We start from the raw sequence: 23,425 nt of genomic DNA on the forward strand, positions 1-23,425 counted from the left end.
TCCTGACTGCTCTGAGGTCACTTGTCCTGGAAACTGCAACAACAGGGGGCGCTGTGTTGATGGCAAATGCATTTGTGACTCCGGTTCCACTGGACCTGACTGCTCTGAGGTCACTTGTCCTGGAAACTGCAACAACAGGGGGCGCTGTGTCGATGGCAAATGCGTTTGTGACTCCGGCTCCACAGGTCCTGACTGCTCTGAGGTCACCTGTCCTGGAAACTGCAACAACAGGGGGCGCTGTGTTAATGGCAAATGTGTTTGTCATGATGGTTTCACTGGCAACGACTGCCAGGAAAGAGCATGTCCGAATGACTGTAACGACCGTGGGAGATGTGTAGATGGCAAATGTGTCTGTGACAACGGGTTTACCGGTACTGACTGCACTGAGGTCACCTGTCCTGGAAACTGCAACAACAGGGGGCGCTGCGTTAATGGACAGTGTGTTTGTGACAGTGGTTTCACAGGTGCAGATTGCTCTGAAAAAACCTGCCCCGATAACTGCAGCAATCGTGGAACATGTGTTGAAGGCCGATGCGTCTGTGAGAGCGGCTTCTCCGGCGACGATTGTTCCGAGTATGTTTGCCCTGAGAACTGCAACAACAGGGGGCGCTGCATCGATGGACAATGTGTTTGTAATGAGGGATTCACTGGTGAAGATTGCTCTGAAAAAGGTTGCCCCAACAACTGCAACAACCGTGGGAGATGTGTGAATGGGAAATGTATTTGTGATGTCCCGTTCACCGGACCGGACTGTTCTATTAGAAGTTGTCCCAATGACTGCAGCAACAAAGGGCGATGCATCAAAGGACAGTGTGTTTGCCGGCGAGGATTTACTGGACCGGACTGCAGCCAGTGCAAAGAGGGCATGACTGGGCCAAACTGTAACATTGGTAAGTCAGAGTCACTGTAATCTATAAATATAAGTCTTCCTTAATGTCTTTTTAAGGAATACGTTAAAGAGTAGGTTTTGGTGTGGGAAAACAAGGAATAGCACAGGGTTTTTTTTCTCCTTCATGAAAATGACCAGTAAAAAGAGGGATTCTCCGATGTGAACTTATGTCCCCAATATTGAGCCAAGTCTTTTTAGATTAGGCATTTAGTGATTACAAAAGTCTCATTACTACAATTCTTTAAAACAGTGTTAAAACAGTATGGCTGCACTTTTCTTTGCTAATATATCTGATTCCTCACCCTTCTCATGATCAGCCTGATGTCAGGAGACATAGAGCTTCAGCCCAAGGGCAATTAAGGGAAAAGTTAGAACCCTCACCATTACAATCAATGTTTCATCAGATGTTCTTTATGCACATGGCAAGTTACACTCAATGGAAAGACTGTTTCACTTGGCACACAACTCATCTGTGTGGTTGCATTGAAAGGGATCAAATCCAAATTAAATCACTGACAGGCAAATGTATATATTTTGTTTACTGTATCCTTTTTGAAATTGCATGTTAATATTCCTTGTGTAAAGACGAAACTAACCAAAAGGTTTAACATTTTAATTTTTTTGTATCCAAAGTGAGAAACCTTACCTCTAGGCAAAGGAGCAAACATCAACAAACAGACATTATTTTCCCTCAAAATTTCTCTACAACAAATTTTGAAATTCCTAATTCCTTCTGCTCCAGAATAAATTTGTATCATCATCAGCCAGGTTACTTTGATCCCGTGCCGTTGCACTTTCTTGCTGTTGTTGTTTTCAAGGGATGTTGCCAGGGTGTGTTAGGACATAAGCGCTCATGGAGCCGGTTAAAGCTGCAATCATTCCACTGACGGAACTGTTTCATTAACAGTGGAGCAGAACCAAGTCCCACTGCCCATAAAAATGCCTCATACTCCTGTGTAATGGGTGATTGCAATGTTTGAGTCTGACACAAGACATGAGTGTGTTTCAGTGTGTAATGTGCTTCTCCAAATGTGTGCAAGCATTTACAGAACTTAATGGAGGGATCCCCCACAATCTAGAGTCCTCTGGTGGAAAAACTAAGTGGGTAGCATAAACTTTCCTTGTAATTTGTTGTTGGAATTTGTGCAAAAATACTTCGGTCTCAAAGAAAAGAAAATCAACACTTGGCCAACTGAAAAAAAACATGGGAAAGAATACTGAAGAAGAAGCTTACATTTTAAGACATAACTATACACGGACCTTTGATAGTTGTTCAAGATAAAGTTTCACATTTACACAAAAAATGTCCAGCCTGTCACACTTATTTTTAGGTATTTGAGTGCAATGTAGTGTTTGAATGCAATCCTAACTAATATACAAATACACAAGCATATTTGCTAAATAACAAGACAAGAAGACAAAGTGTAGCTAAACATGCAGTAGAGAGTTTTGAAAGATTTGTTACAGGTTTGGTTTAAATCAGTAACCAGGTGGCAAAAACATTTATAAATGGTGTAAAAAGGCAAAAAGAACAAACAGAAACAAAATACTAAATAAAGAGTTGCTAAACTACTGAAAATTACTTTTAAGTTCCAACATACTGTTCAGTAGATGATAAAATGTTTCAGACTATAGGTCTAATAAAAGTCACAACCAGATTATAAATGGCTGTCATTTTCTGGCAGACATTCACATTTGTATGACCCGATGTCAAAGAAAAAACAACTTCCTGGCTTTGAAAGTTTCATGGGTGTTGAGCTGCACAAGCAAGGCCCTTTTACGAAGCTCAATTGGTGCCATGGTTAGACGCATTAAAAATTATACATTTTTAAAAATGTGTCTGAGAGAAATTCAAGTGTGGATCTCAGAGTTTTACTTGTGCTGAGGAGAAGAAGGCTTAAAGTGCATGAATAGGGTCAGATTTTTGGCCTAAACTTGTCATGCTGGTTGCAGTCTAATAACTATAGAATAGTATCTGTGAAGGAAAGGCTTAAAGAGCAAAAAACCCATTCAAAATCCCAAGCAATGTCCAAGGCTTGGTCCTCCCTTATAAAAATGTTATTCTCTGACAAGAAAGAAAACAACGAGGCTGTCCTGAATGGTTCCAATAAAACTGGCATGACAAAAAGATCTTGCTGGAGATGTTTATTTTATGCAGCACAGTGAATAGGATTCTGGAGATCTTCACCTTAAGTAAACAATAGCACTCCAGGTTGTGACTACATCTTATCATGTAGAGATGTTGCATCAGACCTCATTTGTATGACAATGACTGGGTCTTTCAATAAGACTATTGAATTCTTTTTGTTTTAGACTATATTGAACATTAGTGGTTCTTGCCTGGATGTTTCCACGGTTGAGCAGCTCTTTCTGCTTTTCACCACCTTCTCTAAAGACATAGAGAGACTTATTAGGTCACATCCACTTTTTTACACAATCCTAACTGTAGACAACAAACTTGTTCACATACACAGCTGTCAGATAAATTATGAATATATTTTTCTTTCTTTATTTAGTGCATGTTCAACAGTTCCAAATCAATTTTGTAAACTTGTTGAGGATGATTTCAGCTCCAGACATTAGATTCTTTCGTGGATCCAACTTCATCACATGGAGAGTTTATCCCACCAACCCTCTGGAAACACACGAAGCATTTCTAACCAAATCTTTGAAAATGGATAACGAGGGCAGTGGGGCCACTCACAACCGAATCCTAGTTCACAAGATTTTTTTCATTCATTTTTGGATTTTCATTAGGAGTATAAAAAGTTAGAGAAATTCTGAATTTTATTGGTTTTTGAAAATGTCACACTTTTTATTGATTCACTCTTGATTGAACCCTTTTAGAACATCAGAGTTATTTCATATATTCACTCAAAAGTATCATTTCATTCATTCAATATTTACCAAAACAGGAAGAGACAATAAATAGATTGATGTCTCTGTTTTCCCACTTGTTTCCCTGCAGAAACTTGGTGTAGATGTACATCTGGTTGCTTTTTAACCAGAACTTCACATATTTAACGTAATGAAGACACTGGAGAATGATAAAAAAAAAAAAACTGCTTCAGATTTCAGTGCAATGCTTTTGTGATCTTCATGTTGGATTTGGATAATTGCTTAGGGGAATATTACATCATACTCTCAGTTAGTGGTGCGTTTTCAGTTCTTTTTTATGAGGGCCTTGCTGCAGTAAAACAAGTCTGTGAATTATTATCTCAGTAAGCCATCGTTTTGTTCAGTTATTCATCGGTGGGGGGCTCCACCGTTTAGAGATCCTAAATTTTCAGAATGCACTAAAGTTGTGAAAGGAACTAAATTAGTGCAATAAACAGCTGATGGCACTTTGGGTGAAGTTATTCTTCACAGATGTTGAATCTGTCCTCCGTAGGTGTGGAGATCTGAAGAATTTGTGGAAATATGAGCAAAATAAATAGCCAGCATGTCGGTTCTCCACTCTTGATTTCTAACAAAAGGTTACTGGTATTATGTCTCTGCTGGAATTCCTCTTTACAATCTGAAACGTTTCTCCATATAAGGGAGTATCTGCAGCTCCAAAAGTTTCTGACTAGCTGTGGAAAAGGAAGCAGAGTTTTTATCAGCTGATCAGCAGCTCCACGGCTTCTCAGCTTGATAAATGCATTTTACATTTGATGTGCAGTCTGTAACTTCTCTCATTCTGAGCAGTAAACTTACATGTGTAATTTGGAAGTGTGTGTACTCCTCTCTGTAAAGAAGCCCGGTTGGTTGTGGCACTATATTTATAGGTATGGAGATAAAAAATTGTTTATTTATTTTCACTTCTTGCCAATATTCATGTCCAGCAGTGTTGCAATAATTAGTTGGGGTTCTACCAGCTCAATGTTGGCATCAGGAGGTTTCAGCTTTGGCTTGAAGTTAGTTCATCCGTTATTCTGGTAGATCAGTCCAGTATATTTTTTGCCTCAGCCGCATGACTGGAGATATTTATTGCACACCTGATTATTCTTTTTTTTTTTTTTACTTTCGCTGTATTCTGGGTTTGGATTCAACCAACTCCTGGTAAAAGTATCTGCGTATTCCCAGTTTTATTTAAAATACAAAGACGGAATGTCAGCCACATGATCCAAAACCAGGCCCTGGTGAGTTTTAAATCATAACCCTGGATGTGACTCTTAATGACAAAACCACCCTGTATCGTCTGAAATTTATCCCTTTCAAGCAGATCAGATTTGACTGTTTTATATTCAATGTGCTGAGAAGCAGATGGCTTAGGATCTGACACATGTGTTTGGTAAAGATAGACATCTAAGTACATTTTTAGAGGGGACTAATTAATGTCTATAGGTCAGTTTGCCCCATGGTGGTGTGTGGTTTACAGAGGGAATATGTTTCCTGATTCTCATTTACTGCTGTTTAAAAAAGTACTCTGCTTTTCACTCAATTACAAAACAAGACCTGAGAAAATAAATGTTCATCTAATGCATAAACAGAATATTTTTTTTGATGATTAAAATACAATTACAGTTGCAATATCTGATTTTATAACTTTAATGGTTATAAGAGGGAGAATGCATACTGAAAAGAAACTGAATCATGGACTCAGAAGTGCTTTCTGTGTTAAAGAAAAGTATAAAGTTAAAGGATGGAGAAGAGGAACATTAAGCTGTTGGCAGCAGCATTTTAGATGATGCCACCCTCCAGGGAGGCATCACAACTAAAGAGAACGCCAGACCAGATGTAGCTTCTTGAAGACCAAACAAAAATGGAGAGAAAGCAGGAAGTTAAAAGGTGAAATAACAGCAAATAATGCAGGCTGGAGAGATACTGAAACTTTAGTATGTTTCCTTTTTGTTGCAGTTTGGTTTTTCACCAGCAGTGTAGAAATGAAAGTCTCCATGTTAAACTGATTGTTCACCAGCTTTTAATTTCCATTTTTGCTTCTCCCTTATTCTTTGTAATTTTGTACCAGTAAAATTAGAATTTTTTTTTGCCAATGCCATCAACTTATGCCAGTCATTGCACTTGGTTGAAGAATAGTGAAGAAGAATGATCAAAAAATGCTCACGTCCAATATAATTATAATTTTTTTACTAGTTTGCATTACTTTCATAGATTGTTGTTCTGATCCCACCTGTGGCAGTCAGTCCTTACTTTATTTCATTTCCTGTATACTAAAGTAGGAAATGTCCCAAAGACAGGTATAGATTGACCAATAAAAAGTCTGATGGAAGGAGACTTAATAAGGTAAGTACAAAACTACTACAGTTGATAGAGGACTAAGTGGCGAATTAGCTAAATGAGCAGCACCCTAAATAGGACACATTATAATAAGTAAAGTGGCACAACAAAACAAAATTACAAAGTAATTGATTTCCGAACTAAATCAATGAAAATACCTAATTTCCTGCTTTTGAATCCTTTTATTTTGAGCTACAGAAGAGTGAATGTAAACTGCTCTGAACAAGTTATTGTTGTTTTCTCTTTAAGCCATGGTGGGTGTGTCTCAGCTGGGTGTTCAGGACATCACAGATTCTTCTGCCACTTTGATTTGGACTCAACCTGCTGTTCAGTATGAGACGTATCACATCACGTTTACCAGCCAGGTAAGTTCTCAACCTATTTTTATATTTCTCTCTGTCTGTCTATGATCCAAAAAGGATTTTTTTGTGCAGAATTCTTCTCTTTTTCTAAGAAATTCATAGAATACTCCTCATTCCTTTGACTAAGCATACCTTACGAAAAATTAGTTAAAAACAAAAACCTAAAAGCTGTATACCAGTGAATATTGTTACGGTTTCATTCCCTACATTTAACATTGTTGTATCATTCTGAGAAATAATTCAGAGTTATTAGATTAGAGCCGAATCAAAGATAATTTTTGTAAAAATGTGATATTTCTTTAGGATCCTTCAGGGAAAAGAAAAAAAACTGAAATAATCTGAAACTTGAGACAGATGAAAATAATAATGGTAATAATAGAAAAACCTTTGGATTCACAACAGAAGTTGCTGAATGTTTTTACTGTGAAGAGTTAATACGGGAAGAAGAGAGCCTGGTCTTGTTTTTTGTCTTTTGTCGCATCAAACTTATGTTAGCTTTTTGTTTAAGCCAACAACAGACTGGTCTTTTCTCCAAGAGGAATAGCTCAGCAGTCAGAATAACTGTTTCCAAATACTAGCACCTCATCTATCTTCAGAACACATGTTGCATTTCCTGAGCGATTCCTCTCTAACTGGATTTTAGGACATTTCCCGTCACTCAGAGGAGCTGTCTACGATTCAGCATGCTGAAAGGGTGTCTGTAGCGATAATGCTGGCAGCTTAAACAGTATCAAACCATCTGCTGCTCTGTTGTAACGGGAAACATAAAAGTAAACATAGCAACAGAATCTGGATGAAGCAGCTCAGACTGATGCTGAAGTTCACTAAGGAGACAAACCACAAACTGCTCCTCTTTTTCCCTTTCAAGGGTTATCATCGTATTGCTCCCATAGCCAGAGCAGTAGCATTTCTATATGCTCTGTTTCGCTATAATTGATTAAATATGTTATCATTGTAACAAATGCTGTTTATTGTACATGTGGTAAACAAAATATATGAATACTACTTGCTTAATGCAAACCAAGCAACAAAAACATTAAATTTGGGGGGTAATTTTGACTTTCAACATGCAATGATTGTTTGGAGTATTTCAGAAATTAGTGGTCCACTGAGATTTTATAGCACGACTATCTCTATTTCAGTTTTACAGAAAAAGGTTGAGTCAGAAAAAAGTATCCACAAAGCAGAATTTATGTGGATGAAAACGATAAATTGATGTCAGAGGAGAATGGGAATTGCTATGAAAGAGAGGCAAGAGTAGCTCACTTGTTACAGTCAAGGTATACATCATATTTAAATTTGAAGCAGAATGGCCAGAATAGGGCCAACATTTTGCAGAAGAAACATGAAAACAATGTCTCACACTGTGGGATGTCTTGCATGTAACTACCAAATCATCATTGTTTTAATATTATAATTTGTCTAATAGTGTTGGATCATGGTCACTTCTAGAAGGATAATCCATGTAACTTAGCTCAAGTCATAAAAATCCTGTTTTTCTGACATTAAAATGAATTCACCGTAATATAACAGTCGCCCAAATCACCACACCACAGTCAGAACACATCTGAGATCTGATGAAAGAGGAGATTTCCATTACAGATGCAGCCGAAACCTCTCCAATATTTCAGGCTGATGGTGACAAGAGTTGATTTTTTTTTTCTTTGTGTTTTTGATTTTGAGGATCTTGATGTCTGCACAACAGACTCGGATTCTGACTCTTTTCAACTTCACGGTCACCAGCAGTAAACCCAAATTTGTGCTTTGAAGTTTTACATTCAGCAAGTTCTCACAGATTCCCACACATGTTCTTCACTGAACAGCCAAATATTTTTTGTGCTTCATCATGTGCTCCTAAATTCCCAAGGACAATAAGTGCGGAGGTGAACATTTCTGAAACTGTCAAACAATCGCAATCTCTTTTATAGAGTCATGTTGTCTTTTGTAGGGGTGATAAACGAGACAAACATCTTGATATTACGCTGTTTTTTTTATACTGCAGTTAAAGATCAGCTTGTGTATTAGATACATTACAATGAGTTGTTGTTCAGCATGGTTTGTTCATAAACATGTGTGATGAATCCATTCCAGAGGGCATTAAAAAAGTGGAAAATTACTACATGTATTTGATAGTGACTGAAACGGAAAAGGCAACTGAACAAAGAAAACGCTTCTTAACCTCACTTTTCTAAATTATTTAAATTAAAAACTGTCACCAAGATGAAAGGGAAGCCACTCACTGTTTTAGATTACTGCACAAAGTCTGGACATTTTACCACCACACATCACATGTTATTTCCTTTTGAACATTTTCTTCCCATGCAAACCGTATCATAATGATTGTCACGTATGGTGATTATTTTCAAGAGGCCAGTGTTCGATCCAGCAGTGACTTTATCTCCATAAAGTCACCAAACCTATTTGGACTTAAGATTCCAAATAGGTTTGGAAAAAAACATACACCAGAAAATGGATGGATGGATGACACAAATACAACCTTCTGCTATTAATTTTAACTAAAGTTGAGCCTAAAATTATTCATTCCCCTGGGTAGATTTTGATTTAAAATTATTTCCAATCAACAGACATTTTATTCTATATAAATAACGTAATATAAAAGGAGAATCAACTTTAAAAAAATAAAATAAATTAACATTTTGAGGACCCTCGATGCCTTTAGTCATTAGTATCTTGACAGGAAGGGCAAAGAGGGAAAGGGGATGATATGCAGAAAATGACAGGAAGTTGGGAATCAAACTTTGCTTAGCTGTTGTACATAAATCTGTCACTTTTTGTCATTTATGCATAATCTATGGTACAAACATGTGGTCATTTCTAGCCTGGTTCTAGTATCCTGGGACTGTGTCAATGTGTCTAACAGTGTTTAAACTATTAGTTGCTGACTGCCCTTTTTTGCTTTCATCACCTCTAAGTTGATCCTAAAATTATCATTCAAGACAGGAGGACAAGAACTCTGAACTCAGAGGTTACATCCAGCGCAATTTAGTCAAAAACAAGAGTAATGAATGACGTGAACTGCCCCAGAGAAAAAAATAAAATAAAATAATGCAGATGTGAGATGCTTGTTGTTATGGAAATATGTAAACACTGTCAAAAACAAGGTGGCTGCCAGAGAGATGACATCACAGCCGAGGCACAGCTGTGACACAGGACAGGACCCACGGATAGAAAGAAGTAGAAAGACAACATTCTTCAACCCGTCGGCGTTTACAGATAAACGTCGAGGAAAAATTCAGCTTCAGTCTGGAAGTTCTCTGCAGACTCATGCAAACAACAGATTAGCTTTTAGCAACATGAGAAGTTGTGTTTACTGCTGTTCTGTGTCCTGGTTACAGCGTTAATCTTCCTTTGTTTTATCTTACTTATCATACCTTAATGCAAACAGCAACAGACTGACGTCACAGTATAGTTTTTGTTTTATTTTTAAGGTTTTATTGGCTTTAGAGACCTTGATTTGAGAGGGGTCAGACAGGTCATCAGAAAAGTCATTAGGCCAGAACATGAACCTGTGGCAGCTGCAACAAGGACTAAGACCTTCACTCATGTTTGTTCTTTACCCCTGTGTCACCACAGCCCTTCATAGGTTTTTTTTGATTGTTCAAAGGTTTCCTGGGGATGGGACTATTATAGAAACACTAATGTTTCTATAACATTAGTCCCAGATGGCTTTGTTTCTCCAAGTAAATAATCTGGGGAACTTAAAGAGCAATGCAATATGCTCCATTTTCTGCATATGTGTTGCACATGTTTCACAGCAGTGGCTGCTTCACACCTGCATATATTTATGTGACAGATTGCTCTAAGTTCATGAATTTACAAGCCAAGAGTAACTGATGCAAGTAGTTTACACCTAATTTTACACCAACCACAAATACAACAGGTGGAAAAACAGCTAAAGAGATGAAGAGGTGGCTGTTTTTGCATTTCATAAATATCTCCTGTCTTTCCAACTGCAGAGTTTCATTCTTGCGCTGTGATTTATACGAATACATGGAACTATAGCTGATCTCCCTCCAAATTTATACACAATACTGGACTGAAATATTGGAGAACTTTTTAGCACCAGAAATTTGCTGATCTAATTTTGAATGCAGTTAAGAATTAGACAAATATTTGAATTGCAATGATTTTTGATGCGCAAATAGCTTTGTTATAGAACATTTTTAGACTAAGCCTCTTTGAATCAGTAGTTTTGAAAAAGACATTGATTTGAGCTAATAACCTAATAATCACATTACTGAAGAAGACACTAATCAGTTCAATATTTTTTATGCATCACAAAAATATTAAAGTTCCATACATATACAAAATCATTTATCTTTTTCATTTGTCAACATCTGCTCAGTTTTTCACTAAAAGCATAGACACTTTACTGTGTCAAAGTAAGGTAGTGTTGCAGTATCATGACCTTAAAATTAATCAAACCTTTTATATTCCATCAAATGTAATAAACAGGATTACATTTGATTGTTATTTCTGGGACACATATTGTGAGAAAACCCACTCAAAAGTTAAAGCTGGACTGGAAATTGGTATGTTTTAGGATCAAGAAATAAATATTCTTTAAAAGTTTCCAATATGAATGTAGAAAAACCAGACAACAGTGCAGCATTATATTTAGTGTATTTGATGTGGTGTTGTTTTATTCACATATTTTTTGAAAATCTAAAATATTTTAAACTACTATTGCTTCCTGGAAGATATTTTGAAGTTGTTCCTCGATGTAGCGCAACAGCCGACTATTTTAAAAAAAGAGAAATGTCTCATCCTCTATGTCTGATCTCATCTCGTCTTTGGGTGTAACCACCACATTCCCCCTTCAAAATCTTCTCGGAGGCAGTTTTTTAGATAGGCCTTCTGAGCCTATAATTTGTAACAGCTGTAACTGTTAGCTGTTCTTAAATTTTACTAGTTTGCTCTTTACAGTAACAATGTGTTTTTTGTTGCAAACCCATAGACGGTTCTAGTTCAGTAGTAAGGCACTGCAGAACAATTCAGAAACTCCTGCTCTTTTAGGGTGAAATGTAAACATTTTTCCCATTAATTTGGCATAGATGTATGGAATGACCAATGAATAATAACTTCCAAGCCTTTCAAGTAATCAAAAAATATCTATGCATATATGTAATCATGTGATGAACAGTCATCAGCTTCCTCAGTGGAACAAGGTAATGCCAAAGGAAAGAAATAGTTACAATTTGGTTTTCTGAATAAAATAAAGTTAATTCGAATCAAATTACAGGCTAAATTTAAAGTTTTATGTGGATGAATCACAAAAAGCTAAATTTAGTAAAAACAGATCATGGGTCTTGCAGTAGAAGCAGGTCATTCAGTTTTATTTAACTATAGTTAACTCAGTGCCAGTTTCCACTGGTGGTCACCAGTGGAAAATTTTATAGGAATCCTTTTTATTTTCAAAGACCCTAAAACGACACCAAAAGTGAGAAAACTGTTGGCAGTTTGAGCAGAAGAACATTCAAGCATCATCAATAAGTTTAAATTAAAAAATATATCTACCTCTGAGCAAACTATGTCTTACAATCTAGCGTGAACTGCAGTAATGCAAATGCATTCAAACAACGAAAAAGCCTGACTTTAGGCCTTCAGCTTGATTTTCCAGTGTTAATGTGGAGTTCCTCTGTGACTGAGCCAACACTTTAACACCACAGGGCTGATTCTGTTTTAATGCATGTCTTGATTTTATTAGAAGCCTCAATTTAAATGATGTCACCCTCATTATTATGGAAATTAATGGAATTGCTTTGACACGAGGACACTGATCTGGGCAACCAGCATAGTGGCCAACCTAACAACCAGATGGTGTCCATTTAGAGTACAGCTCAGTATCCATTCATTAGAAAGCCATTTGCTATCAGCTGAGCAACTATTTAATATTACAGCTTCTGATTCATGGAAAGTGTTATGGTTTTGAGATGTAAGAACAGATCATCATCTTTTCTTATCACTGCTCAAAGATTTTTGAAAGAGATGTTTGAAAACGTGTAATGTCCAACAGGGAACGCGTGAGTCGTGGATGTTTTAAGCTCGACATATCAGACATCGTGGATAAGCTGCAGCTGCTACATACTCTTCTGTGTTACGCAGCATAATAATAAAACACGAGGGTCTCCCGGAGGAGGTTTTCTGCTTAATCTTCTTGGATCTCTTACGGATTTTCAGGAAACTCTCATGCTCAGACCACTAATGGGGAGTGGTCTGCTCTCCTCATATGCACAAGAAGAACTTATCCAGACCCTGCAAATACATCCATATTCTGATTTTTTTTTTAAAAACGTTGTAGCGTAATCTTAACTAGATTAAATTTGATTTATTATCATTCCAAAGCCCCATGCAACTCAGCATAAGGCTTTCTTTTCAACAAATAATCAAAACAAAAAAGTGGCTGTTTGAAACATCGTGGAAAGATTAACACTTTGCTAATAAAACAAAACAATCCCCCAAAAATATGAACTGTGTTTCCTGCATAGCCCTGGGTGGCCTTGCAACAAAGTGAGTACAATCTGACTTCTTGATCAGCACCTGATTAGTAATAATAACAATTTAAGGTCATTAAACTTCTACGAGGTAGATTCAAACAAGGGGATATCTGTGGTTTTTACTGACTCCCTTCTCTCTTTGTCTTGATCGTACAGAAAGAGAAGGATCAGCAGGTCACTGTACAGGTGGATGGAAGCCAGACCACCTTCACTCAAACGGGCCTGGCAGCCGGTCAGGAGTACATCGTGACTATTGTTGGAGAGATTAATGGTAGAAGGGGAGTTGAGAGCATAGCTGAATTTATGACCAGTAAGATTCCTGCTGTTTGTTTACAGTTTTATTGAGGATGTCAGCCACTTTGACTCCCAACTTTAAACTTTTTCTTAGTTCTTTAAAACTCTATTTGGACATGTTTCAGGTTGATGTCGATATTTGTTTTATAGTTCCACTCAATGAAAATTGTGTCACAAAGTGGAATTTGAAATAAAATACATTTTACTGTAATTTTTGCAAATGCAAAATGTCATATGCATTGCAAATATCCCATCTGCAAAACATGGCATTTTGAGCATACAAGCTGAGAAAGAAACTTCTTACTAACTTACTGCCTCTTGTGATCAGCTCAAATTGCAAAAATAAGAGAAAATTTTGTGCAATTTCTTCCTGCTTCCCTATCTCTGAAGAGGGAGAGCGAGGCTGCAGGAGTTTAGGAATGTATTAAGGTTAAATTATAAAACTAAGTGGATTGTGCTGTACTACACTGCAGTTAGTCATTCAGCAATATTTTGACAAGTTAGAAACTATAACTTGTGTCTTTATCTTTTCCTTCAACATCTTCAGTTATCTCTGGTCCAACAAACCTCCAAGTTGTTAAGACCACCTCCACTTCAGCAGTAGTCCAATGGGAGGAGTCGCAGGCAGACATTGACAGGTACCGTTTGACCATCACACCCAAAGACGGAGCAGGGAGGTCTCAGGAAATGACCATAGAAGCTGGCCAAAACTCTGCCCATATTCAGCAGCTGGAGGCAGGGCGTTTGTACGACATCTTATTGGTGGCGGAGAAGGGAGTGGTCCGTAGCCAGCCAGCAACTACCCAGGTAGTTCCCGGTGAGTAAAAGAACTTACTGGGTTGAAGACCGCAAAAGGCATCTGGTCAAGGTTTTCTCCTTAATCAATGTATGAACCGCCAATAGCTTCAAATAGCCAAGTAAAATATTTGTTTCCCAAGGCAAGTGAAGACAGCTGTGGTGTTGAGAAGTGAACCTATATGTGTCCAGACACCTCATTATTCCAAGCATCACAGCATATAAAACACATTACAGGAAAGTCTGTAAAAGTTAATAGAGCAATGCCCTAACCTCTCCATCTGTTCCTGAGCTCAGTGTGGATATTTTCTTCTCACCAGAGGAACAAACGCCAACTCTGTCCAGGGAAAACATTGTTTATGTCCTAATTTTCTCTTTGCAGGTTCTTCGTCAACATGCCTTCATTTCTTGTTTGTATAAAACTGGCAAACGTCTTGCATATTTCTTAAATATGTCTTTACAGTTTTATAATTTCTACTAAAACATGCTTTTCTTCCTTTATTAGATATGACATCTTCTGGATTACTGCAACATGTGATGACCTTAACACTTAATCCAAATGATCACTGCTCTCACATCTTTAGGCACCACTTTCCCAAGGGCTACCATTGAAGACTTGACCATGCAGGTTACTCGAGCACCAGGACAAGACCTTGGCAGCAAAAGCAGAGACTCCTCATCTTTTGTGAGTGCCAGAACTAAACCTCTGGTCAGCAAAGTGGTAGCAAGAAATGACACCAGACCCCAAACTAGAAGACCTGTGGTGACAAAGCCAGGACTGTTCCGTCCCAATGCAACCAGAGTTTTGCCTGGAGGAAGACGTTTCTTACCTGATTCTAAACACAAAAACCCAGTGGTGTTGAAAAAAAGTGAATCAAAAGAAACTGATGAAACTAAAGCAGATGTTCAGATCATCCGGGAGTCTGTGGCAGACCAGAGTGAAGAGACATTAAGCTCTGAGAGGAGTGGGAACCAAAGTCCAGCTGTAATCCCTGGGAATGACTTTGAATCTTCATCGCCCCCGTCTGAACCAAATAGGGAAAGTAGCTCAGAGGAACTGCTCTACACTGGCTCAAAAAGACAACCAGATGCTGACATGGCTAAGGCTGAAAATAATACTAATTCAGTGTCTTCCGAGCCAGCTGGGAATATCCGAAGCCAGGAGAAGAAATGTATGAATAAAATTAAAGTAACTCACTTCAGATTGCCTTTAAAGAACAGAGGCAATGGGTGTGGAGAGGATGGGATAGGTTTGAGAGAAAATCCACTAAGTTCTAGTAAAGAGGAAATGCCTCCTAATCAAGAGAAGGGCCTTGATTTGCCACAAGACCCCTTGCACAAACTAATAACTGAAACTTTTGATGAGCTTAATATCACAACAATTTCAGTTCACTTAGCAAGACCTCTAAACCTTTCGGCTGATGCAGAAATGGTAAGGAAACAGATTTTAAAGGGGTTTCCGTCACTCTTAACGACTTCATCATTAACTGCAAAATCATCCTACTTACCACCCACCAAGACATCATCACCTGATGCAAAACCAATTTCCTCACCAACAGATTTGACATCATCACACCTGTCAGTACTGTCACCTTCCTCAAAAAAACCATCTGTGTCACTCCCCTCACCATCACCCCATTCAACCAGCCTGGATGATTTAGGTTTAAATGGAAGCAATGAATTGGATTCCACTTCCGACTCTGCACCTCCTGAGGATAGTGAACTATCAAGTTCAGAAGAAAGTGAAAGATCCCCTTTCCACCATGGTGATCCAAAACGAGGGTCCATACGTCGCCTTTACCCCAACTTTGACTTGCTTCGAAACAAAAGCCATCAAAACGTGAAAGTTCCCACCCATTCTCCTCCTCATTTGAGCCACAGCTTAATAAAGGAAACAAACAATGTATCATCTTCACCATCTTTGTCTGCTTCAAGAAAAACACCTTCATTGGAAAGAAATCGTCCCGTGAAGGATGGAAACAGAGAGCGAGATGGAATATCCAGAAACGTAACCGCTGGGGTGGGAGAAAGCCAGAAAAAGATTTTGGCAGAACGTAGACATTTCCCTGTCCGCCGCCTCCCTGTGAAGGGTACATACCCACGGCGGATGCTTTCAAATCTTCAGAACAGAACCCGACCAATGTCAAGGATTTTGACACAATCCTCCCAGTCTATAAATCCTGACACAGATACCTTGAAACAACAGATGCTTCCCACTGAATTGTTAAAAAATTCCACATCTCATTCTAGAGAATCTGTACCATCTGATTCTATGCCTATAACTGAAGGAAAGGAAGGAGTTGGGATAAGGTTCCCCAAAACCAGCGTCTCAAATGAGTTCAATCACACCCCAAGGGAAGGGTTTGCACCTTCCTCCCTTCAGCCAAACCTTCGTCACCCACACCAACATGGTGAATCTGTGCAAAATAAAACATTTATGAACTTCAGACGTCGTCAAAATCCTATCCGAGGTCCAATACGAAGACCTTTCTTAGGGAAAAAGCAAAATGGAGGCCCTCTTACTTCGGGGATCAAAACTAAGGAACTGGGAAAAGACAGTACCAGTGAGAATCCTGAATCACAATCAGAAAACTTAAATACCCAGAGGTTTACCCATGGCCTCCAAACTAATCAACCGCATGAACAAGTAAATGGCATATTAAGGCAAAATGTCCTTATGCATGAACAGAAAACCAGTGAAGACAAACAAACAAAGGAGTCAGATAATGGAGATTATATCCTGGTCAAACTGGAAGCGCCAATAGATTCTGACGTCGAAGAGAGACATGATACCGACAGGGATATTGGTGCCACAAATCAAAGTAACATATCTGTCAAACCTGTCACACTTCCAAAGAGACTACCTACATCCAGAACTGTTGTAGATCAGCATCATGGTTCCCAAAGTATAGATGGAATACAAAAGAAAGAGTTTCCAAAAACAAATCCCAGTGTAAACACTGTTTTTGACACTGAAACTGAAGGGACAAAAGGTCTTGCTTCTGAGGTTTCTTCTTCTGGGGGCGAACGAGAACCCCTGAACTTTGTTGATGTGACAAACCAGACTTCTGATGGATTCACAGTGATTTGGGATTCGCCTGAAGGGAAGTACAAAAACTTTGTTATAAGTAGAACAGAGGTTGATAAAGATGAAAGACAAAAGCAGAAGGAAAATAAACAAGAAGATGATAAAGATCAGGACATGAAAGAATTCTCACCAGAAAATGGAGGTGATGAGGACAATAACAAAGTACCTAAAGCTTTTCAAGTCCCAGTTACCCACAAAGTTGCAGTGGGCAGACCAACAGAGAGCGACAAAACCTTCAGACAAGTGCTGCCTGGTTCTGCTCGCTCCCACCAGTTTGAACATCTGCCTCCTCAGACGGAGTACACCATAACCTTGCTTGGAAAAGGTCCCGGCATTCTGTCCAGTCTGCACAAGCTTGTCATCAGTACAGGTACTAATAATGGTGACAGGTAGAAGAACCACATCACTATTATTATTGTCAAGTCTTGATCCAAAGAGTCTCTCTTGCTCTTATGAGTTTCAACCTATTAAATGTTATTTGTGTCATGTCTTCACAGTGTATCTCGTCAATTGTCACTTTGCTTGACCACCACTGGATATATCTGCTTGCAATCAAATGCTCCATACATTTCTGTTTCATAAGTGTGTTTTACTCTTGTACACTGTCTGGTTTGCCGTCCTGCGTCTGTCATGTGAACATATGTTCACTCTTACATAGCCAGTTTTTTTTTGTTCCTGTTATTTTTTGAACACATTGGTGTTAAATAGTCTGTTTAATGTGTTGTGTAAGTGTTTCTGTTGTACACTAATTTTCCAGCTTCCATGAATATGTGAGATATGCATATTCATGAATGACTACATCATAATCACTACCCATCTTACAATAAAATCTGAGTTATTTGATGTCAACCATAAGAAGTCATTGCTATAAATTGTCATTTAACACTCTAAAGTCCAGAAATTGCAAGATTGATTTTTTTTTTCTGAAACTACAAATTGTCAAATATTTACTTTTTGATGATCCGTATTAAATATTTGATTATCTCTGAAACATATAGATCAAATATATCTATTTAATTGACACCAAATCTCTTGCAGCAAACATTTTATTTTGCTTTGAAAGCAAATTCAGTCCTTTCAATGTAATTTCTAGCTTGATCTGTTTTTATAACGGTTTAATAAAGGTGTAACTGTAAACCTTCCAAGGATCTAGTACTAAGCTTTGAGGAACACCTGTACACATTTGGTATTTCTGCCTAATCTTAGTAAATAGTTTCTGTCCTGACTGACCCATTTTTCAGCCTGACTGATTTTATGCGATCATCAGTTGAGTTGACATCAAAAACAATCACCCCATAACTCCATTTATTCACTCCTGCTCTGGTCTTCTCTCATTTAGGGTAAACTAACAGCCAGCTTCACTGACACCCCTTCATCTCTCACCCAAACCAGGGTAAGACCACAGCTGGTCGTTGTGCATTTGGTCTATATCTTTAACATTTGTATTTAAATGCAAGAAAACCAAAGGAGTTCAGTTACTCTGAGGTTGAACCATTTTGGGTGTCAAAGGGTAAAAACTGTTCATGTCATAAATTCATGATTTTACTTGGTAGAGTAGTGTTGTTTTAAAATATTTTAAATATGGGCCTCAGTAAGTAAAAAAAAAAAGTCCAGTCCCAGCATTTAATTGTCTTCTAAATAAAATAGAAATATCACAATGACTCCAAATTAGCTTCAACACTTTTTACACGATCCTTCATTTCAAGCTTATTGTATTCATCTAATATGTTAATATGTTTTTGTTCCCTTTTAAATAACATAAAAATAATTTCTTTTTTCCTGTGTGTCTTTATCATTCATTCCTTCAATGCTTCTGTTTTCAGGAATTGACTGATCTGCTAATTACTGTGTTTGTAAAGATTCATAAAGTTGTCATTCTCTCCTTTTCTGCTGCCCAGGAGCCATGATCTGCCTGAATTTGTTACTGTCTCTGTGTGTATAACTTGTATACTGTATATATGTTTGTGCTGTACATATATACACACAAACTTACTGGAGCACCAGAAGAAAATGTGTGAATGGATAAATATGATTGAGAAAAGAGTTTTGCACATAATCCATTTATCCGTTTTCCCTTTTTCTTTGTTAAATTCTCTTTTTCTTTGCATTCCTTTATTGGTGTCTTTAAATGATCTTATATATGTTTCTCAATTCAGTTTCTCAATACTGCATCATATATTCTACTGTTTGTCTCAACTTTCTTGCTGTAATGTGCCTTTATTCTTGGCGGTTTTTGTCCTCCAGGACCAGAGCCTCCATCCAACATAATGTTCAGCAAGGTGACTGAAAACTCCCTCACAGTGTCATGGACAAAACCAAAAAGTTCTCTTGATGGTTTCAAAGTCACCTACACCCACGCAGATGAGGGTAAAACACAAAAAATGACCGAAAACAACCTTGAATATGACTTTTCCTCACTTCACCACATGATTTCTTACCTGAAAAATCAAAACAACATTGCTAAACCTTATTTCGTCTCTCGTAGGAGAGCCAGTGTCGGTGGCGGTGGGCTCCCGGGACTCCACCCTCGATCTAGCTCAACTGTCTCCAGGATCCTCTTATGAAGTCACCGTCATCTCCACCCTCGGACTGGATGAGAGCGATCCAATTAAAGATACTGTCATGACACGTGAGTTCTGCGAGTTAAAAAAAAAAGGGGATGGCAATAATTCATTTCAAATGATTATTTGTGGGACATGATGGTTTCATTAATGCTGTCGCAACATGTGTTCCAATTTAACATTTTTGACAATAAATGGACCGTGTAAAACTGTCTGCACGAGTCGGTACTCTTACGAGTTTCATTCTGGACCCATTTCAATTTTCTCCTGGGCTAAATTAAAGATTTCTAACAGCTGGTGTGATTGATTAAATCCAGACTGTGTCCTCTGTGTGGAATCTTGTATCTTTAGGAAAATACTGCATTTTCTTGTTTATAATTCTGCTATTATTTCCACTTTTGTCACTCTCAGTGCCTGACCCACCCACTGACCTACAAGCAGTCAATGTGACCGACTCCACAGCTTTGTTACTGTGGCGTCCAACTCTTGCCACTGTTGATAAGTACACCATTGTATATGGCTCAGGTACAGGTAAGTCCTGATGGTGTCAGGCTGAAACATTTTTATGTTTTCTTCCTTATTTGACAATTGTAGCTTGAGTTTCAAATCCTCTTGCATTCATTTTTTGTTTTAAAAGGCATTGATCATAATTTAATCTGCTTTTCAACTAATGATTTTATGACTTTGACCCCATTACAAAGTCATGAGTTGAAAGTTGTTGACTGTATGTTCTGGAAAGCTGAGTTCAAATTAATCAGTCACACCCAAGCCTGATTAGTAACTTAAACATTAAAAGCACTTAAAAGCAGGCTTAAAGATCTCAAAAACAACTGTAGTCCAAGAGAATGGGAATGCAGATTTCATGTTGACATCCACAGGTGGCACAAACTTTCTTTTGTGAAGAGAGGCATGGCTGCAAATGGCTTTCTTTACCAAACAAGTTTTAATGACAGTTATGATGTATTTATTTATTGTTTTTAAAATATTTATAGGTTGTACAGGCTTAAAATTCATGCTTTAATCTGGTATGGTTGTGCTTTTTCCCATGTAGAGTCAGAAGTGAGGGTTACAATTTCAGGAAACGCAGCTGAGCAGCAGCTGAGCGGCCTTGAAGGATCCACCACCTACACTGTCACTGTAAGAAGTCAGCTGGGCAACCTGGAGAGTTCACCAGCTACAACCAGCTTTGCCACCAAAAGCGGTCAGCAGCCAGTCACACCATGCAGACACATGCACAAAATATGTTTCTAAGCCAGAGCTTATATTCTATTTTCTTAATTATAAAATACTTCATTTAGAAGACAATGACAATGAAACTTACTCGGGCTCTGCAGGCTCAGGGCAAGATCAAAATGAACCTCAAGATCTAAAGGTCAACAATGTGACCCCTCGGAGCGCTGTTGTGTCATGGACACCTTTGTCAAAGCCTGTGGATAAATACATACTGGTTTATAGGATCAAAGGTGAAAGCCCACAGGTATGAAACCTGTCTGTGTACAGGTGAATTTTTGTGTTTTATTTTGTTATATTTTAATTTCTGTAGACTGAGATCTACTGTACTTTACTATGTTGTTATATGGCATTCCATTCTATCACAGTTTTATACAAAATGCCAAACCTGGCCTGGAGTTAGAGTCTGTAGCTTTAAAAATAATACCTTCTCACAGTTTTCTTCTTTACAACAGGCCTATTCATCCTTTTGCTCATAACTCTTGACTTTTTACATTCTGACAGGAAATTATTGTAGGCTCAGACCTAACGCAGTACAAGCTGACCAGACTGCATCCAGGGTCTCTGTACATTGTGGAACTACGGCCAATAAGGGGAGGACAACTGGCAGCCAGCAGCAACACTGAATTCACTACTGGTACCTGTGGTTATTTTAAGAGTCCTGATTCTTAACTGATAAAGAGTTTGCCTCATTACAGTACCCCCTTTTTCTTTCTCTTAAGGCACACTGAAGTTCCCATTCCCAGCTGACTGCTCTCAGGAACTGTTGAACGGTGTCGTCACTTCAGACGTGGTGGAGATCTTCCCTCAGGGGAAACTTGGCAAGTCGATGAACGTTTCCTGTGACATGGAGACGGACGGCGGCGGTTGGACGGTACAGTCAGAACTGTAAAGTTGTCAGTCGGGAAGATGTCCTTACATTCTGTTATATTTAGTTTCCTTCCCCTTCTTTGTGTTTCCGATCCATGTCCAGGTCTTCCAGAGGAGGAAGGACGGCTCGGTGGAATTCTACAATGGTTGGAAGGATTACGTTTCTGGCTTTGGAGATCTGAGTGGAGAGTTCTGGCTTGGTGAGAGAAACTCTTCACAGTAATGAAATGTTTATTAGGTCAGAATGCATGACGGCTTATTACAGACAATCCTAAAAAGTGTCTGTAATAGTTTTTCTTTAACTCAAGCTGGAGATCACTTTTCATTGACAAATGTACACAATTATTTTAAATATGTGTGGTAGAATGCAATTAGAAATGAATTAAAGAGGAGCTTTGATTAATAACATTGTATCAATATTTGATGCAAAAAGCTACTTTTTTTCAACTCCAATTTTGCTAGTAACTGAATCAATTAAAAGATGTATACTTTGTCATGATGGTGAATAGTGGTATCTGCCTATGACTTTCTTGCTGTGATTCAACCATGAAGATTCAGCTGCAGTTAGATTTAAAATACTTTTATATTTTACCCTTTGTGCTCCTCAAAATTATGCATGTTTTATTCAATTGAAAAAGTTCAATGTCTCAATATTTTATATGGTTTCTAAGAGTGAGAGTAAGAGAGTAAGAGTGACAGAGAATGGTTGAACATTCAACCATTCTCTGTGTCACTCTTTGCATCACCGCATTATGATGTAAATTAAATTTTTATTTTCGCTTAATAAAATGCATTTTTTGAAAAAATCTTGAATGTCTCAAACAAGCCAAATTTAATTCTTTTAGGCCTTGAAAAAATTCACAACTTGACCAAGGTGACGAAGATGAATCTACGGGTCGACCTACAAGACGGGAGCGAGCAGGTGTTCGCCAAGTATTCAACATTTGAGGTGTCCAAAAGGAACTACAAACTGAGTGTGGGCGGATACAGCGGCACTGCAGGTGAGATGGAAATTCAAAAGCTTTCCTGGTCGTACAGGCTCCCAAAACCTGGCTGAATGATCTGCATGAAAGGAAACCTATTCAATTTCTCATGTTTCCTGGTTTCAGGTGACTCCCTTAGTTACCACAACAACTGTGTCTTCTCCACCAAAGACCGGGATCCGGCACCGTGGCTCACCCGCTGTGCCATTTCTTATCAAGCTGGCTGGTGGTACAAAAACTGCCATGAGGCAAATCTGAATGGTCGTTATGGAATTGACTACAAACATCAGGTAGCAACATCAGACAAGTTGTACAATAAGCACAATATGGATAACTCTGTAAACGGGACTGGAATATTTATAGGATGTCGCATCACATGTAAATTCATAGGTTCAAATCTAAACAAGACTTGATTAATTCAACCCAATATGTGGACAGATGTCTGGTACTACATGCTGAAACAAAAGCACTGAATGTTAGATGAGCATACTGTACTTTTGCATCTGTTACATTGTGGAGACTTATTTTGTGCAGCTATAGCTACAGGCAAGTTTTCCCTTTTTTTACATGGAAGATTAATTCTTTGAACAATTTTGCATACAATATGTAATATAA

At 38.2% G+C, this 23,425-nt stretch overlaps 1 protein-coding gene across 3 annotated transcripts in view; it reads left to right on the forward strand.

Annotated features, from left to right (window-relative positions):
* tnxbb (tenascin XBb) overlaps positions 1-23,425 on the forward strand; it is a 36,472-nt gene that overhangs the window by 11,095 nt on the left and 1,952 nt on the right. For 2 of the 3 annotated variants that reach the window (XM_081612396.1, XM_081612394.1), the window contains 15 exons: positions 1-890; positions 6,359-6,474; positions 13,146-13,299; positions 13,831-14,100; positions 14,663-17,536; positions 19,411-19,533; positions 19,652-19,795; positions 20,139-20,258; positions 20,779-20,928; positions 21,062-21,204; positions 21,462-21,594; positions 21,680-21,831; positions 21,931-22,027; positions 22,673-22,828; positions 22,937-23,100. The exon at positions 1-890 is cut by the window's left edge and continues 571 nt beyond it. In XM_081612396.1, coding sequence (XP_081468522.1) covers positions 1-890; positions 6,359-6,474; positions 13,146-13,299; positions 13,831-14,100; positions 14,663-17,536; positions 19,411-19,533; positions 19,652-19,795; positions 20,139-20,258; positions 20,779-20,928; positions 21,062-21,204; positions 21,462-21,594; positions 21,680-21,831; positions 21,931-22,027; positions 22,673-22,828; positions 22,937-23,100 — 5,686 coding nt within the window. The remainder of the gene's footprint in view (positions 891-6,358; positions 6,475-13,145; positions 13,300-13,830; positions 14,101-14,662; positions 17,537-19,410; positions 19,534-19,651; positions 19,796-20,138; positions 20,259-20,778; positions 20,929-21,061; positions 21,205-21,461; positions 21,595-21,679; positions 21,832-21,930; positions 22,028-22,672; positions 22,829-22,936; positions 23,101-23,425) is intronic. The other variant, XM_008422663.3, reaches the window with a different exon arrangement.

This window comes from Poecilia reticulata, chromosome 11 (genome assembly GCF_904066995.2).
Source record: "Poecilia reticulata chromosome 11, P_reticulata-male-v2, whole genome shotgun sequence".
NCBI lineage: Eukaryota > Metazoa > Chordata > Actinopteri > Cyprinodontiformes > Poeciliidae > Poecilia > Poecilia reticulata.